We start from the raw sequence: 18057 nt of genomic DNA on the forward strand, positions 1-18057 counted from the left end.
CCTCTGGCGCTCTCGGCAATTGTAATGAGCAATTGTGTTCATTGACAAATTATCATTGGTATTTCTTGCACCGTTACAAACGCTTTAGCCCACAGTTCGGTTGGGTAGCTGTGATAACGACAGCCCGCTAAGCAAATTGCTTCCGTTTCCGCTTCCGCCTTGGGAAGTGTTTATAAATAAAACACCCCAAAAAAGACGGCTATACTTTTATCAAACGAATATAGTAGCAGTCAGAGAACTGCAACGAGTATGATTGAGTATGATTTAATCACCTTTTGACAAAATAGGATCAAATCAAATCACATCATTAGTTATAACATTTCAAATCAATTCATGTAAAAACCAACTTCAAATCAGTTGATGTGAGTTGTATCGTATGGTTTGCTCGGTTTGAATCAAATCGCTTCAAACCTGACTTTGATTCAAAATTTTTGATAAAGTAGGCTACGATCTAGGCATATGATTTAAATCATTGAGGTATACTCGAGTAAAAATGTATGATTGAAAGTTTCAATTCGAAACCTGGGACTTGAAATAATGATGAACTGTATATTTTCAATTTATAACAGCTTGCAGCTTATATTATATTATAATATATATATCGGATCATATATAGATGGCCGATCCTTATGAGAATATCACCATCGAATCAATTTTCTGATAAAAATGTTGGAAACAGCCGCAAGCATCTTTAAAACTAGCAAGGTTTTGCCATTTCGTACAGTTATATGGCAGCTATAGGATATAGTCGGCTGATCCTTACAAAGTCATATAGCACCCGATATAGCCTTAAAAGGCTCCCATTTGGAGCCTCCCGAATCAAGCTCGTAAAGCTCAGCAGGCGGATCAGAATCAATCATATATGTTTAATTTTGCATCATTTTCGGGTATTGCTTTGCTTCTAAAAAATCAAAACGAATCATTCCCAATTGATGCGATAGTGATTCAAAATTGTTCCAAATCATTGACACGAAGCGTATGGATCGCTCTGTTCACATGAATCAAATTTTAAAATCAATCAGAGTAACCTATCATTACTCGAGTATGAACAAAAAAAATGTGATTCGTGCAGTTCTCTGGTAGCAGTCATTATCTAAAACAATACTTCCTCTGAGTTTACTGAGTTTCGCCAAAAGCTTTTCATTTCGCCTTAAAGGTTAGCCAAAAGTGGTCAGGATTTTGTTAAAATTAACTTTATTTAGAACAAACTTCTTAAACCTGAATTTGTTTTTACATCCAATTATAATATTATATTAAATATTGCAGGTACAACACTGACCAAGGAGCGATGGACCAGCAATTCTGCTTGCGCTGGAACAATCATCCCACAAATTTGACCGGCGTTCTCACCTCACTGCTGCAGCGGGAGGCGCTATGCGACGTTACGCTCGCCTGCGAAGGCGAAACAGTCAAGGTGGGTCATCATTTCTGTTAATTTTTTTAAATCAAATTACTTAACATTGTATTTTTAGGCTCACCAAACGATACTGTCAGCCTGCAGTCCGTACTTCGAGACGATTTTCCTGCAGAACCAGCATCCACATCCCATCATCTACTTAAAAGATGTCAGATACTCAGAGATGCGTTCTCTGCTCGACTTTATGTACAAGGGCGAGGTCAATGTGGGGCAGAGTTCACTGCCCATGTTTCTCAAGACGGCCGAGAGTCTACAGGTGTGTATTGATCATTTTTTTGTCAAATAAAAAGGTTGAAATGTTTACAGGGCGTATACGTAATATCAGCACACATATCAAGTATACGCCACGGTGTACATGAGAAATTCTATTTTGTTACAAATCCATTGTCATTATGTTTAATGAGTTGAACTAGAAGCGCAGTGTAACTTAAATAATGTTTGGGCTTGCAAATTGCATAATATCAAGTATACGCTAAAATATCAAGTATACGCCAAGTATCACATGAGCTGTGAAGTAATTATCTTGAATTATTATGCAATTTATTAAAACTTTATGTGATCCTGTATTAAGGCAAGCTCCCTCAAATCGAATTCCCTTGGAATTAGAAATATTACGTATACGCCAGAGTGAACAAAGTTTCATTAGAAACTACTAACCTTTTAGCATTTTCTTTATTTTCATAATTAGTTATATTTTTATATTAATTTATTTTTATCCCTGCCCACAGGTGCGCGGTCTCACAGATAACAACAATCTGAATTACCGCTCCGATTGCGACAAGCTGCGCGACTCTGCCGCCAGCTCGCCCACCGGCCGTGGTCCCAGCAATTACGGCTCCGGCGGAGGGGCCGGGCTCGGCGGATCCGGTGTTGATGCGATGCGCGACTCACGCGACTCCATGCGCTCCCGCTGCGAACGCGAACTGCGCGACGAGCTAACACAACGCAGCAGCAGCAGCCTGAGTGAGCGCAGCTCGGCGGCAGCAGCAGCTGCGGCAGCTGCAGCGGCGGTAGCTGCAGCCGGCGGAAATGTGAATGCGGCAGTCGCCGCCTTGGGCCTAACCACGCCCAGCGCCGGCGAACGATCTCCGAGCGTGGGCAGCGCCAGTGCGGCGGCTGCGGCGGCGGTGGCAGCTGCTGTGGCAGCGGCCGCTAATCGAAGCGCCAGCGCTGATGCCTGCAGCGATCGCGGCAGTGAGCGCGGTACCCTCGAGCGGGCGGATAGTCGCGATGAGCTGTTGCAGTTAGATTATAGCACCAAGGATAACAACAACAGTAATAGTAGCAGTACCGGCAACAACAATAATAACAACAACAGCAACAACAACAATAATAATAACAGCAACAACAATCGGGAGCGCAACAACAGCAGAGAACGAGAGCGGGAACGAGAGCGAGATCGCGAGCGTGAGCGCGACAGGGACAGGGAGCTGTCCACCACGCCGGTGGATCAGCTGAGTAGTAGTAAGCGCAGACGTAAGAACTCATCATCCAACTGTGATAACTCGCTGTCCTCGAGCCACCAGGACAGGCACTACCCGCAGGACTCTCAGGTAAGAGGCATTTAATAAGGAATTAATTAATATTAAAATATTTTATTCAGAAGTCTGTAAGAACATGGCACTTTAATATCCATTATTAAATTCAATTCAAGTTTGGAGCTTGGTTTCGGTTTAATTGTTTTATTGGCCAGTTCATTGTCCTAGTAATTAAATTGTTGCCGAGTGTGTGTGTTTTTTGTTGCCTTCAGGCAAACCTAAACATTTTTCTGTGCCATTGCTCAGTCATTCAGGAATTTGATATAAAAACCTATGTTTTTTGTGGGTACTTTAATTGCCAGACAATTAAAATTAATTAGAAATTATAGCTCATCAAAACGGGCGTAAAATATTTATTAGTTACAGCGAAAATACTAATTAAATTTGTATGGCTTTTTCTTTACAAATTTAATCATTTAATTTTAAGTTAAAAGTGCCTGAATTTATTTTTCAAATGGAAATATTTTTATAACTTAAAATTTAAAATGTAATGTTTGCAGGAGTGGATAGTACAATTATTGGTTTAATTATTAAAAAGGAACTGCGGGAAAATTATTCATTATGTGTAAATTGAGTTATCGTTTACACATTTTAGCAAACATATTTATTAGGACAGCCGTGGTAGATATTTTAATTTGCATGAAATATTTATTAGGTGTTGAACTTTAGCACCAAAAAAGGTGTCAGGAAAAAAGAAATTAAAACAGTGTTTGTTTATATCGGCTATAATAGGCTTTTGGCATACACACCAGTTGAAGCTAGATGAAGTTTATGTTCATATTATGGACTTGCTGGCATTATACTAAGTTTTTTAAAGCAAACCATATACGTCTTATTGTCTCTACATGGGTATAAAAGTAGCAACACCACTCCCTGGGTTGGCCTTCGTAGCTCCATTGTCATAACTTGCCAAACTTTTCGCTTATCGGGAGTCAGGAGGCAGCGGCAGGCAAACAAGCAAACAATATCAACATTTATGTTTGGCATTTACGTGAAGGCGTAGCGAGCAAGGCACACGCTCGCTCACATGACTGCGCCTATCAGCTGTGGCCAGTGATCTGTGATCAAATAATGCTTCGTTGGTATTTTTGGCAGCTATACCTGGCTCTTATCAGGCGGAGCACAGTTTTGTGGGCTAGGCACGTGCCGCTCTCCCTCACTCTCCTCTCCACGCCACTTTCTAGCTCTCCCACACGTGCTGATAACGATTGCTACTTTTATTCTCTTGCACGAAACTTTGTAAATTGCGCATTATTGTTTGAAATATTTAATAATTTAATATGTTTAGATACATTTTACTAATTAATATTATTTTTATTTTAGGCCAACTTTAAGTCGAGTCCCGTGCCCAAGACGGGCGGCAGCACATCGGAATCGGAGGACGCCGGTGGACGTCACGATTCGCCGCTCTCGATGACCACTAGCGGCCACTTGGGTGGGGGCGGAAATGTGGGCGCGGCTAGCGCCCTCAGCGGCCTGAGCCAGTCCCTGAGTATCAAACAGGAGCTGATGGATGCCCAACAACAGCAGCATCGCGAACATCATGTGGCCCTGCCGCCCGATTACTTGCCGGTAAGTCAGTTGGCCATTTTCAGTCAATAAATAAGATCAGTTTAGATCAGTCGATGAATCTTAATTTTGATTGAATTTCGATTATGATTTTGTTGCTGCATCGTTTAGTTTGTTAAGGTTTTTTCTTTTTTTGAACCGGTTCGATGGTTCCAGCTACTGTACATTCTTGTAAAGCCTTTTTGTTGATCCATATCCTTAACTGTAAGCTAGCCAATTGCAAAATGCTTCCCAATGGGACAGTGGTGTTCAATCTGTCCTCGAGTGGTGTTAAATTTGTATTAAGAAAATCAGAAGCAAAATGGGAGCAGAACGAAGGATTCGTAAATTGCGTTTAATTGAATTTTCCAAATTGGAAGCGGAATATCGGCCAATGAAAAAGAAAGAAAAAATCGTAACAATGCTGCGCCTTAAAAAAAAAGCGTAAAGTAATGTAAAAGTTAAAGTAAAGACTAAAGTAAAGTAAAGTCCAGAAAATCCTTCCTTCTATCAGATCCATGTTTTGCCAACAACATTTTCTTAATCCTGTATGTAGGTAAAAAAGTCCGACGCGTATTTAGGCGGTGCTGGGAACAAGTCCATGCACCAACTGCTATTGCACCAGGCGATGGAAGCCCAGCTGAAAAGCTTGCAGCTCCACTATCAGAATGAGAGCTTGGACACTGCAATGCAAAGATTGCTTCAGCACCAGCAACACCAGGAGCAGAGGGAACAGACCAAGTCCCTCATGTCTCCACCAGCAACTGGAGGAAGTTCCGCCGGCGCTGCGCTTGGAGGCAGTTCTGGTGGAGGCTCGCGGAAAAGCGGGCGTTTTCGAGCCAACTGGCTCTACCAATTCGAATGGCTGCAATACGACGAAAGAGCCAACACGATGTTCTGCAGGCACTGTCGGAAATGGAGTAGCGAACTGGCCGATATACGAACCTCCTTCGTGGAGGGAAACTCCAACTTCCGTCTGGAGATCGTCAACCACCACAACAAATGCAAGTCCCATCGATTGTGCTACGAACGGGAGCTCCAGGAGCAGCAGCAACACCCATTGCCTAGTGGAAGTGGCAACAGCAACGCCAAGCGGCCTTCCCCGGACATCATTACCATAAATGTGGGAAAAGACAGCTCTTAGAGAACGGTCCGCTCACAAATGGATCCAACACAAACCGCTCAGGATTAGCCTTAGGCCTTAGATTTAGTATTTGCTAATCAATAAATGTATGAAATAAAATACACAAAATACCACTTGGCATAATCACGGAAGCATTTTGTAATTGGCAATCGGAAGAAGTTGTCACCTTTTTGTTCAGGTTTTAGACAAGTGAAAGACAATTACTTTACCATATCCCATTTTTCTATTTTCCCAATTTTTTTGTCCCATTAAAGAGCGCTGCTCTGAAGCTCCATGCCGAGGATATGTCAACGTTGCTGTCCCAGCACCCGCTGCAAGCGGCAGACGCCCGGGAAGATCACAACGACACCAAGCAGCTGCAGCTGGACCAGACGGATAACATTGACGGTGAGTAGCAAACGCTGAGCATTGCCATTTAGCCATTTAGTTGCCATAGCCAGAACCGAGCTAGCACCACTACAACTATAACTACTACAAGTAAACCACACACAAAAGAATCTTCTTCTCTCTGAGCTTTTGAAAACCTAACGCACTCGAAACCAAAAACCGAAACCGAAAGAAAATATCTACCTTATGTATCTATATATTGCGTATGTAATTTGTTATTAGCTTTTGGTTGATATACATTTTTTCGTTGTTTAACAAACTTTGTTTCTACCACGCGTTCAACTGTTAGAAACTCAAAGAAATGCGAGATACCCCTACAAACAATTATTATATTGAGAATTTGTATAGAAAATTGTAGAAAGTTCGTAGCTTAACTTCTGTTTCATTCCTCCCCCCGTCCCTTAATAAAAATCTAACCGAAATGAGCAAACTATTCTAATCTAATTCTAAGTAGAGTAAAAATTCCTGGAGATGCCCCCATCTTTTAGATAATATATGTACAAACTAGACTTAAATTGGCGTTTTTAAAACTCAAACTTGTATTCAAATAATCTTAAGATGATTGGAAAACCGATTCCAGTTTTTGCATATATGTTCTGAATGTTCCTGCATGCATATTCGTATCTGTTAAACCCCCCAAAAGACCCCCTTCCACATACTCCAAAACCCTGAGACAAGTAATACTCGTTTAAATTCCCTATTTTGTATGCTTTTGTAAGTACAGTATTTAAAATTTTCCTATGTATTTACCGATATTTGACACGTGGCCTACGCTACGATCCGAATGATAGATCCTAAGAGAAGTAAGACCCATGTGCTAGCTAGAGCAACAGATCAACACCTCTCCTACCAGAAAATCTCTCTATCTCTCTCTGTTTACATGCATATCCTTATTATTTCGTTGTTTGTCGTATCGTATGGTAATCTATATTGATATATATTATATTTAAACTTAAGCTTTTAGGAAATTTTTCCATTGGAATATAGGCTGGGTCGTTGTCCTATGATTGCGACTCGGTTGTTTCTATATGTTTGCCGCATGTTGCATGTTTTACGACGCCTATACATAGACATAATCACCCCCGACACACATTCGATACACTGCCAAACCCTCGACAACACACACATACTGTTATCGTTTACGTATTTACTTAATTTAATTATGTATTATTTAAAACTTATCAATTGATTTCACCATCTCCATGCTTCCATATTTAGTAGTAAGTCAGTTTAAACATTTCTGGAAAATACAAAATTAGTTCATAGAACAAAATGCCTCCGTATTCATTCAAAAACAAACAATTTATGTTAATTAGCTCGATTGGCGAATACATCTACGACAACAAATAAAAACACTTATAAATAATAAAAGATAATCATACAATAAAAACATTTGAAAGTCTTAGCAATTTCATCTTGATTCTGGATTGATGCACAAACACACACACACACAAGCGCGTAGTTATTTCAAAATGCTTTTTTTTTTAAATTATTCACTTTACCTGAATTTTGTTTTCCATCTATAATTTCTTTCTAATTTCTACATGCTTCATTTCGAAACTCAACCAAAATATAAATTATAAAAAAAAAAAAACAAGAAAACCCTTTGAAATTTTTCCAAATCTCTTTTCGTCTTTAATGTTGCAACTTATTGTCTAAGAAATGAAAACGAACCCGAAAAAGCAAGTTAAAAAAAAAACAATTGCCTACTTTTCAGTGTGAATACAACTCAAAAACCGCTTCAAAAATCGATGTTTTCTTTTTTCCGTTATTTCCACACACACATACCCACACAAAGACACACTCACATACCCCTCACAGACACAGATACAGACTCTAATTTTCCTGACTCTAATTTTGGATATTTCTACTAACATTGCTGCATTTATGATTTGATGTGAACAATCCGTTAAACCATATTTTGTCACACTGTTCTTAACGAGATAACCGTAACTGACTGTGTTTTTTTCGATTGGTCTTTGCCAAGCTAACTAAGTGTTTTCCAACTATCTTTCTTTTGCCTATCTCTTTTTACCTCTCTCTCTCTGTCTCTCTCTCTCTGAGCTTAACTGTCTGTGTGTGTGTATGCTTGTATCTGTGTGTGTGTCGCACATATCCTTTAATATTTTATCGAGAGCAGTCCCAACAAAAATGGTAAAATTAAAAGGAGAGAGACAAAACTCGCACATAGGCTCCAGATTGCGCACAAAAAAAAAAACAAAAACGTTAAAAGAATTAATTAAGTTGAAATTAAATCGAAATTGAAATTAAAATTACCTTACAGCTAAAAAAAAACCTGCACTCAACGACCCCCACCCCTCACTACCTTAAAAAAAAAATGAAAAAATATAAAACCGAAAAAGAACTGGAATTTGTCACTATAAATATGTATTATCATAAAATACAAAGCTATAGATACTTGTATAAACTGAATCGACTACATCTAAAAATCTGTTGCAACATTGAAGTACTAAAACGATAGTTCTCCCCGAAAGAGCCAAGAAAAGAACAAACATTCAATACTATGTATGAGAACTGTATTATAATGAATCGAAAATACCTGACTATATGATAAGCCCACCAAAAATTGTTTATGCCACAATATGACACGAACAAAAGTTGTTTAAATTGATTTTGTTTTCTTATGATTTCTCCCAAACCGTTCCACACTGTTCACACTGTTAATTGATTGATTTGCTTTGATGCAAAGTATAATAATTTAGCTGAATTGTTTTCTTAGAGCTATAATGTCCTGCCGAACCGAACCGATGCCGCCTTAGCTTTAAGTCCAGCCTTGATTTGATTTGTTTGGTTTTATATCCACAGACTCTGCCAAATGTATTTTTAAGACCATTGATTTGAATCCACCCCACCACCGATCGAATTGTATATTATGATTTCCAGGCTTAGACAATCCTATTTCCCTGCCGATCAGTTCAATTAAGTTCTTTTCTATTTGTTATTTGTCTTTTGATCACCACACGCATTAAAACACAATGTTTGTTCCGGAATCGAAAAGGAATGGAAATGTCCAGAAACAAACCCATTGAAACCACTCTTGTAGCTGACTTTTGCTCAATTCGTCTTGCATTTCCTATCCCAAAAACATACACATTCACTCCTGATCGCAAACATATTAGGCCTGTTTAAAATATATATTCAAAAAATATACCCAAATATACAAGAAAGGTGGGCCGATTTCTTTTAGAGAGCTTAGAAGACCAGGTTTCCAGATTTGAATCTTTAAAATAAATCTAGAATATTGTCATGTATTTGCTTTTAAAACTATTATTATTTATAGAAAATTATTAGAAAAAAAGTTATAAAAATTATTAGAGGCCCACCTTTTAAGAAAAATATTAAAATTCAAATTTATCCTTCACATTTTATACACAAATATCCCAGTCATGTTTCCTCTTTCCTTCTGTGGCTACTTAGTTGATTTTAGAATTTTTTTCCCACCTTCCGGACACAAAAATTGGCTTTTAGACCACCGAGCGCATGGAATGCAAAAGATGCGTATTCTCCTCGCCACTTCTCTGTCCCACTTTCTCCATTTCTCCATCTCTCCGCCCCCTTCAGCTCCCACCCCCACAGTGATGACGCCTAATATGAACCAAGCAAATGTTTGCAGGTCGCGTCAAGTGTTTTAACAGTAAGCACGAGGATCGGCATCAGGATCGCGATAGGCTTATCGATGAGGATGAGGATCGGGACCATGATCGGCATCGGAATCGGCACCGGGATGGAAGCAAGCATCCCAGAATTGATGTGGAGGAGGAGCCTGACCACGAACATGACCAGGATCGAGAGGATATCGAGGAGGCAGCTTACCACACCGCGCCTCCGAAATATAGAAGGGCGGTGGTGTATGCACCCCCGCCGCCTGATGAAGAAGCTGCTTCCGGTTCCGGATCCGGTTCTGATATCTATGTCGATGGTGGCTACAATTGCGAGTACAAGTGCAAGGAACTTAACATGCGCGCCATACGCTGCAGTCGCCAGCAGCATATTATGGCCCACTATCCGCCACACCACCCGCACCACCATCGATCGCTGATGGATTGCCCAGCGGAGGCGGCCTACACACCACCGGCCACAGTCGTTGGCGGCAATCCGGGCTATCTGGCCAGCAATGGATCCGTGCAGCAGTTGGATTTGTCCAGCTATCATAGTCACCACCCGCCACCACCCATGCCCATTCCACCACCGCCCACTCATGCCCAAAACTCGCCCCACTATCAGAGCGCATCTGCATCGGTGACCGCGACAGGATCAGGCGTATCCGCTTCGGCTTCAATAACTACCACGTCCGTCTCCCCCCAACCCAGTTCCAGTGGATCGAGCGGATCCACTACCTCCTCGGCAGCAGCAGCCGCTGCGGCGGCGGCCAATCGGCGGGATCACAACATCGACTACTCAACCCTGTTCGTTCAGCTGTCGGGCACCTTGCCAACACTGTATCGGTGCGTGAGCTGTAACAAGATCGTTTCGAACCGCTGGCACCACGCCAATATCCACCGGCCCCAGAGCCACGAGTGTCCTGTTTGTGGGCAAAAGTTCACCCGGCGGGACAACATGAAGGCCCACTGCAAAATCAAGCATGCGGACATTAAGGATCGCTTCTTCAGCCACTATGTACATATGTGATCACTTCTCTAGGCAGGCAGACCGAAGCGGGAACTATAAATTGAAATCAAAAGCAGAGAATGAAAAGGTTTTCAGACTAATTAGTAATCAAGAATCAAGCAACGTATACGTAATATAATGCAAGTTAGAGTGAGGAGCCAACAGTCATCAGTTGGATGTACATCAATATCTATTTATATATATTTATATACAACCTTATATAAACCTATGCTAATCGTAGTTGATTTCAAGACTCTGAACTATCTATATTGTTAAATCTTTGAAACCTCTAGATGCTTTTTTTTAGAACACTAGCAAACCAAAAAAGAAAAACAAGAAAAGAAAGAAAAAAAAATATTTATCGATTTAGTAATACCGAGACCAGTACTCAGTGGCAGGAAACTTTGAAAAGTATTATATGTAGAATTCCAATCGATTTCCGCGTCAGTTATTATTTTATTTATTTACTTAACATGTGCTGTAGTGAATGTTGACTAATTTTTGTTCGTGTCATTTTGTGCCATATTAGCTAAACTCTTTTCTAGTCCTTAGGGCCTTAAGGTCAAAACAGAAACTAAATAAAAGTATCAACAAATAAAGGAAACTGCTCCAGTTAAACGAGTAGGGCAGGCAACAACGAGACTTTAAAAGGCAAGACGTCGGGCTGAACTTTATCGGATTCTCTCTCTATTATAATCTATGAAAGAACTAAAAGATTGTCTTGTTTTTTTCGAAAATTGGTTTTAGCAATCCATTCAAAAGAAAATAAAATCCCGGACGGCATCCAATTTCGAATCCATTGGCCAGAGCCCCAAAATAAAAGCAATGGTTTCTGAAATCGGACGAGCCTCCGATTAATATAATATCTTTGGCAAACACCCACCGAAATTGATTAGTGTTGCTTATTAATAATTTAATCAACAGTTGAGGATTTCAGTGCTTTGCTAAAGAGCCACTTAAATCAAAAAGAAATAAGAAATGTACTTAAAAGCAATAGAAACCAATGAAGCAATGAATCCACTTAATTAATACTTAAATAAAATAATATGAAAGTACACATATGTAAAACAGATAAATCAATCTTTAAAATCTTTAACTTTACTTAATAAATCTCTTTCGAATCAGATTCCAGTTCTTTTCATTAAAAAAAAAAAAAACAAAACAAAACAATTATTTCGTTGGTGAATTAAACCCTCATCCCTAGGTACTAAAAACAAACAAACACATTAAATAAAACGAACCCGATTCATAATTATATTTGAAATAAAAAGAAACAAAACAATCCAAAATTTAAATAAAAATTTAAACATCAAGCGCACTCTCTTAACGGTAAGTTGAAATTTCTAAGATCTATTTAAGCACAAATACTTCCCCCGTTTAATTTTAGGCTTATGTTATAACTAAGTTAAATATATTTGATTTATGTCTTCTTTATTTACAACAAAAGCTACAAATTCGAACAAATCTAAAGAAAACGAAAAAAAAAAAAACAGGAATTGGCCAAACGATTGAAAATTTGATTTAGTTACTTAAACTTTTTAAACGAAACACTTGCCTCTACTCACTCACTCACTCGATCTACTATCTTACTCTATAGCTCTATTTATCTCTCCCTCTTAAATCAGTCTGTCTATCTCTTACTGTCTTGATCTCGCTACTTTTATTAATGTATGCAGTCTGTTTATGGCGAGCATCTAAATTTTTTAAATTTAAATGTTTTGACAGGCAGGAGGGGTGTTGAATTGAATGTGTTCGATGTCTTCTCTTATCGATGTTGCTGCGCTACAGTTTAGTCTTCATCCGAAATCAGTCATATTAATTATTATTTATTCGATTGTCTCATTGTTTTTAACCTCATCTGCGTTTTTTGACCCCCAATGACCCTGTCCTTCCCCCTTCTCTCACTCTCTGTCTCTGTCCAACTTATGTACATTCACCAAACAACCAACACCACCCCGCCACTTCGCGGAAAATTAAACAGTGACAAAAAATTAGACACTAATACGGTTCTTGGGCTCTCTTCACAAAACAAAAAATTAACAACGAAGCTGAAAAGAATACCAGACTGAATCAATTCAAGCGATCATATTAATTAAACCAACCAACCGAAGAATAAAACATTATTTTAAGTGTTAAACCCCCATCATTTGCACATACATGCCTCCATATTATTTGGTTTGGGTCGCTCCAGTTGTTCCCTAATTCTTACCGATTATTGTAAATAATTTCCTTGAGCATATTTTAAGTGAATCGTTCCACTTCAGAGACGATTAATGATTTAATTTAAACCATCATTATTTGTGTGGTAATCATTTCCCCCACCCCCCCGTTCAAGTGCTGTACACATTTCTCATGTTTTCTCAATATCCATGGAAAAGTAGTGAACGAAAAACAAATATTTAATTTTCAACTGTATTTATTATTTATTTGTCGATTTTTTGGGTGTAACAAAATTTGATTGCGAAAATTTGCTGTATAATTTCCCCAAGAAGAGTGTTCGAAACAATGACACTTCAATAGTTGGCTTTTAATTTTGAACAAAGCAACCCAAAAACGAAAAAAAAAAAAACAAAAGAAACCCCACCTTACCTTCCGTCTCAGGAATATGGGAAAAAGAGAAATTTGATTTAACCAACATTCGTTTCAGTTATCATATACTCCATGGCAAAAAAGAAAAAGAAATTACGAATAACACACACCAGAAACCACACACATTACATACACATACAAACACACACACACACAAAGACTCTGAAAACCATCTAATTATACAGTTTAAGAATTATTATAAAAATGATTTTTCTGTTTCTGTGAATCACCAACAACAACATTGTTTTTCTCTTCTTTTTTTCTTTGCGCGTTTAATCGAACCGATTAATAAATCCGAATAAAATCGATACCGAATACCGAATACTGAAACTGAAACAATATGAAATTGCTAATGCCAATACCATCGAATCGAATAAAATATTGAATATTAATTACGCAGGCTCTAAGGCCTGGCACATGCGGCTCACGTTCGAGCGCCTCTCGGGCGGCTGCAACCTGCACCGCTGCAAGCTATGCGGCAAGGTGGTGACCCACATCCGGAACCACTACCACGTCCACTTTCCGGGCCGCTTCGAGTGCCCGTTGTGCCGGGCGACGTACACGCGCAGCGATAACCTGCGCACCCACTGCAAGTTCAAGCATCCCATGTACAATCCGGATACGCGCAAGTTCGACAACCTTATGTCCTCCGCTGCCGCCGCCGCTGCTGGGGCGTCAGCCACGCCCACGGCCAGCCAACTGGCGGTGGCATCGCAAGCGGCAATGGCGGCAGCCGCCGCAGCGGCCTTCAACGCGGCGCAACAGCAACAACAGCACCAGCAGCAGCAACACCAGCAGTCCCAGCAACAACAGCAACAATCCCAGCAGCAGCAATTGCAACAGCACGCCCATGCCCTGGCACAGCAGCACATGTTGCATCAACAGTTGCAACCGCAACACCATCAGCAGCAGCAGCATAATGCCACAAGTGAATGATATAGTCAGTACATGGGCTGGAACTATGGATCCTGGCGCCTCGATGATTTTAACCTCAAGCAGCAGCACCAACAGCAGCAACATCATCCCCAGCAGCATCGCAAGTCTCAGCCTTTTAGCTTTTATGCACGCGACTACTACTACCAACAGCAACAGCAGCAGCAGCAACAGCAACAACAACACAGTTCCCTAAGCAACGGCAGCATGCGACATCAGCAACAGCACAGACGACACCAGCAGGAGCAGCAACTACAGTCGATCATCATTGACGAGAGCGACGACAATGATATAGATGAGGAGCATCAGCAGCAGATGAGGCTGAATTTCGAACGCTATATGGAGCAGCTGAAGCAGTTCGCGCCCTACGATCACCAAGAAACTTTGTGCAATAGCAACACCAATAATAGTAACACAAACAAAAACAATAACAGCAGCAACAACAGCGATCCCACAAATGCCAATCAAATGGAAGCTACTACAACTACTACTAATAGTAACGATAATGCTAATAATAATAATAGTTATGCTAACAGTACTAGGAATTACAACAAAAGGCAGCCGTAAGCAGAAGCAACAAGGAGAAGCAACATGCAACAACAACCAATTGATACTCAAAGAAACAATTTTACCGAATAAGATCCTTGAAACAATGTTGAAACAGTTTATGGGTAAGCCAAATTAATTTGTCAATTATGTAGGCGAAAAGGAGGAATCAAGCCAGCTGCGTAGAAACGAAAAAGGAATCTAATGCTGATCTGTGCAGGAAGCAACATACATATATTGTCATGGTTTCAACTAGATACGGATGTTGCAGTTGCAACCGTCGCACAAGCCCACATCCACACGCACTTTATACCGTATAGTAAGAGAATTTATTCTTAATGAAATTTTAATTGTAAAGCTAAAAGGGTTTCCAAGGCAGCTAGGACGAGGGTTGATAATAATCTGGAAAGTAAAATTAAAGAAGAAAAAAGGTTTTAATAAGTAGCACTCAAATATTTACAAGTAAAAAACAAGAGAAGATACTATAAAGTATACTAATTGTATTTCAACAACTACTCCTATGTGGAATTACAAATTTTACAAACAATTAAAATCGTTGGACCTGTCAGACATTTGTGCCAAAATCTCTCTTGGTGGTAGTGCCAACATCCTTGGCTGCACTCCCTCTCTTTGCACCTGTTCGTTGTTGCATTTAACACTAATATGTGCACTCAGACACTCACAAACATACGCACACAAACACCCACAAAGAAAACACACACTAACCCACCCCGAAGCCACTCTGATACTCTAGAAAAGTTAGGAGCGAACTTTGAAGACATTTTAAACAAGAGATTTCTATGCTGCTAACCATTTAAATGTTTTAAATAAATGTATAATTAATTACGATTACGATAATTGTCGTTTTGGTGTTAAAAACACGAACACAACAACCCAACCAGAATAACAAAAAGAATAACAAGAAATGTAAAATAGTATAACAGAAGTATACAGTTTAATCAATATTTATAACGAAGAGACAAGTAATAATATTCAATTGAAATTTCTCTGCATACATGTATCTATATCTATGATGTACAAATCTGTGCGTTTGTCGATGATAATGGACCTTTGAAGACATGCCCTAATCTTAGAAATGCAGTTTTAAACTAATCTAATCCGAGCTAAACTAATTCGCTGATTACGGATACTAAACTAATGTTAATTTATTTACAACCATTTTTAAAAAGTGTGCGAATGAGTCTCGAACAGAGCGATTGTGGTTGATCCAATCCGATCTGATGTATTATAGTTAGCGAGCGATCCTCACCGATCCAGATCCAGTTGGATCAGTGCATGTGGCCGAGTTTGTTATCCAGTCTATAAAAAAAATCTATTAAAGACGCAGTTAAGGCGTGAGTTAATCTTAATTTTTACAGACTCCTCTTACGGTGTAAATATGATTGATGATTCTCCCACGATTTCTGCTAGTTAATGTACATTTAAAACAGTTTTTTTTATAATTTGTTGTTGTAAATTGATTGCCAAATCCCGAAATATTGGTGCGCACACAAACACACAGACATATGCATCTATGCAAAAAAAAAAAGAAATAAGAAAACTAAAAAATAAAACACAAAAAAAAGCGAACACGCAACACACGTCTATTTGCCTAAAGAATTAATGCATAATTCTATTAAATATATATAGTTACATATAGTTATATACACATATATTCATAATATTTATTTGTTCTACTTTTTAACATGAAATGTTTAGTAATTAAATTTACATTATTAATAATTCTACATGAAATACTGCCCCTGACTTAATGTTTGTTTAATGTTTATTTTTAACGCTGTTTTGTTAAACAAAAATTTAAGAAATTTATCTATATATGATGTGATAACTATAGTAAAACTAAAAACCACACTCATACACACATACACACCCACAAAAACACACATACACACACACACACATTACAAATTGAAATTATGTTAATTAAGCAGGAGAATAGAGAGAGTTGAAGTTTTTATAAAAACGCAAGAAAGTAATCATTAATTTGTGTGGTATGCAAAATGGTGCTAAATCCAAATATACTTTAAAGTATAATGAGTAGGACGAGAAGGGAGAAATACAAAGGGAGTGGGAATGGAGCAAAACCAGCAAAAGGAGAAGACAGCTTTCTTTGAATCGTATCGTATGTGCAATATGACTAGTTTTCGTTTAAGGAACAGGAAGTTGACGAGACCACGCAAAAGCAAACCATTTAAATTATTCATAGCAAAATAAATGAAGAAAAAAAAACACAAAAAACAAAAATAATAAATTGGAAAAATATGTGTAAATAGAGAGCGGTGCTGGACCCACATTTAAATATGTTTGTGGTAAGCGCCATTTAGATATTCTCCAAATTTCACAAAATGGGGTAAAACAAGGATATATGAATGCAAATATATGGGGGAAAACACCGCTAGAAAACTAAATAAATGTTAGCATATCACTATAAATATGATTATAAATAAATATAAAAATCTGATATAGCAGCAGACAAAAGAGCAGTTAGTTAATGAGAACTTTTCGCTACAATTTCTGTGTCTATTTACAAATAATTGTCATAAAGCTTATCAATTATCGAACACACCACCCACACCCCACCACCCACAATCCACAACCAAACACATACACAAGCCCACAAAATACACTGTCTTATTTATTTTTGTGCCTTTTTGAACCGTTTTGACTTCTGCCCTTGATTTGGATTTTGACTTTGACTTTGTTTAACCAATTTTAACAGCATTTTTGCAGTCGATGAAGAGATGTTGAAGTTTTAATTTTAATGACGTGCTAGTTTCAATGTAAACTTAGTTTAATCTAATTTTTGTATTAATAAATGCAATACAAACTATTTTTAGTTTTATTTATAAACAAAACAACAACAGCGGCAGCAACAACAAGAAAGTTAAAAACAAAAATATATAAAATAGAAAAGCGCAGAAAAAAAAATGGAATCAGTTTAATTAACGTTAAGCAAATTGAAGCAAGTCCACAAAATGCTTGCAGCATTTGTTACAATTTATATATATACATATAAATATATATTACAATATTTTTTAAAACGATTTTTAATAAACATTCTATCTATTATGGCAGCCTTTCAATGAAAGAGATTGAATTACTAAAAAAATATAAACCGTAATAAAACATATATAACATTAACTGAAGAACAGGCAGACGAACCAATCTCACACCCAGAAACCCTCACTGACAGACGCAACACACACACACGATTTAAACAAAAACAAAAGAATCAAAACTAAATCAAATAAATTGAATTTTATGGAAACAAAACTAAATGGTGATCACTTATTCCTTATTATTTT

General features: G+C 38.4%; 2 protein-coding genes across 5 annotated transcripts in view; both read left to right on the plus strand.

Annotated features, from left to right (window-relative positions):
- LOC6500885 (sex determination protein fruitless) overlaps positions 1–18057 on the plus strand; it is a 123525-nt gene that overhangs the window by 102652 nt on the left and 2816 nt on the right. Inside the window, exons 3-8 of one of the 4 annotated variants that reach the window (XM_032455462.2) lie at positions 1267–1414; positions 1473–1673; positions 2146–2970; positions 4279–4527; positions 5902–6034; positions 9669–13355. In XM_032455462.2, the coding sequence (XP_032311353.1) occupies positions 1267–1414; positions 1473–1673; positions 2146–2970; positions 4279–4527; positions 5902–6034; positions 9669–10684 (2572 nt within the window). In that variant the 3' untranslated portion in view covers positions 10685–13355. Of the gene's footprint in view, positions 1–1266; positions 1415–1472; positions 1674–2145; positions 2971–4278; positions 4528–5059; positions 5771–5901; positions 6035–9668; positions 13356–13652; positions 14189–18057 lie in introns of those variants that run through there. The other 3 variants (XM_032455696.2, XM_032456186.2, XM_032456039.2) reach the window with 3 other exon arrangements.
- LOC116656558 (serum response factor homolog A-like) lies at positions 14201–18025 on the plus strand. Its single transcript, XM_044717827.1, has one exon. It carries the CDS (start codon positions 14201–14203, stop codon positions 14750–14752), a length of 552 nt encoding a protein of 183 aa, XP_044573762.1. The 3' UTR covers positions 14753–18025.

The sequence above is a fragment of the Drosophila ananassae genome, chromosome 2L (assembly GCF_017639315.1).
Source record: "Drosophila ananassae strain 14024-0371.13 chromosome 2L, ASM1763931v2, whole genome shotgun sequence".
In the NCBI taxonomy this organism is placed as follows: domain Eukaryota; kingdom Metazoa; phylum Arthropoda; class Insecta; order Diptera; family Drosophilidae; genus Drosophila; species Drosophila ananassae.

Bases quoted from the DNA above. Each gene is read 5' to 3' on its own strand.
- LOC116656558 (XM_044717827.1), top strand. From the start codon at position 14,201: ATGGGCTGGAACTATGGATCCTGGCGCCTCGATGATTTTAACCTCAAG.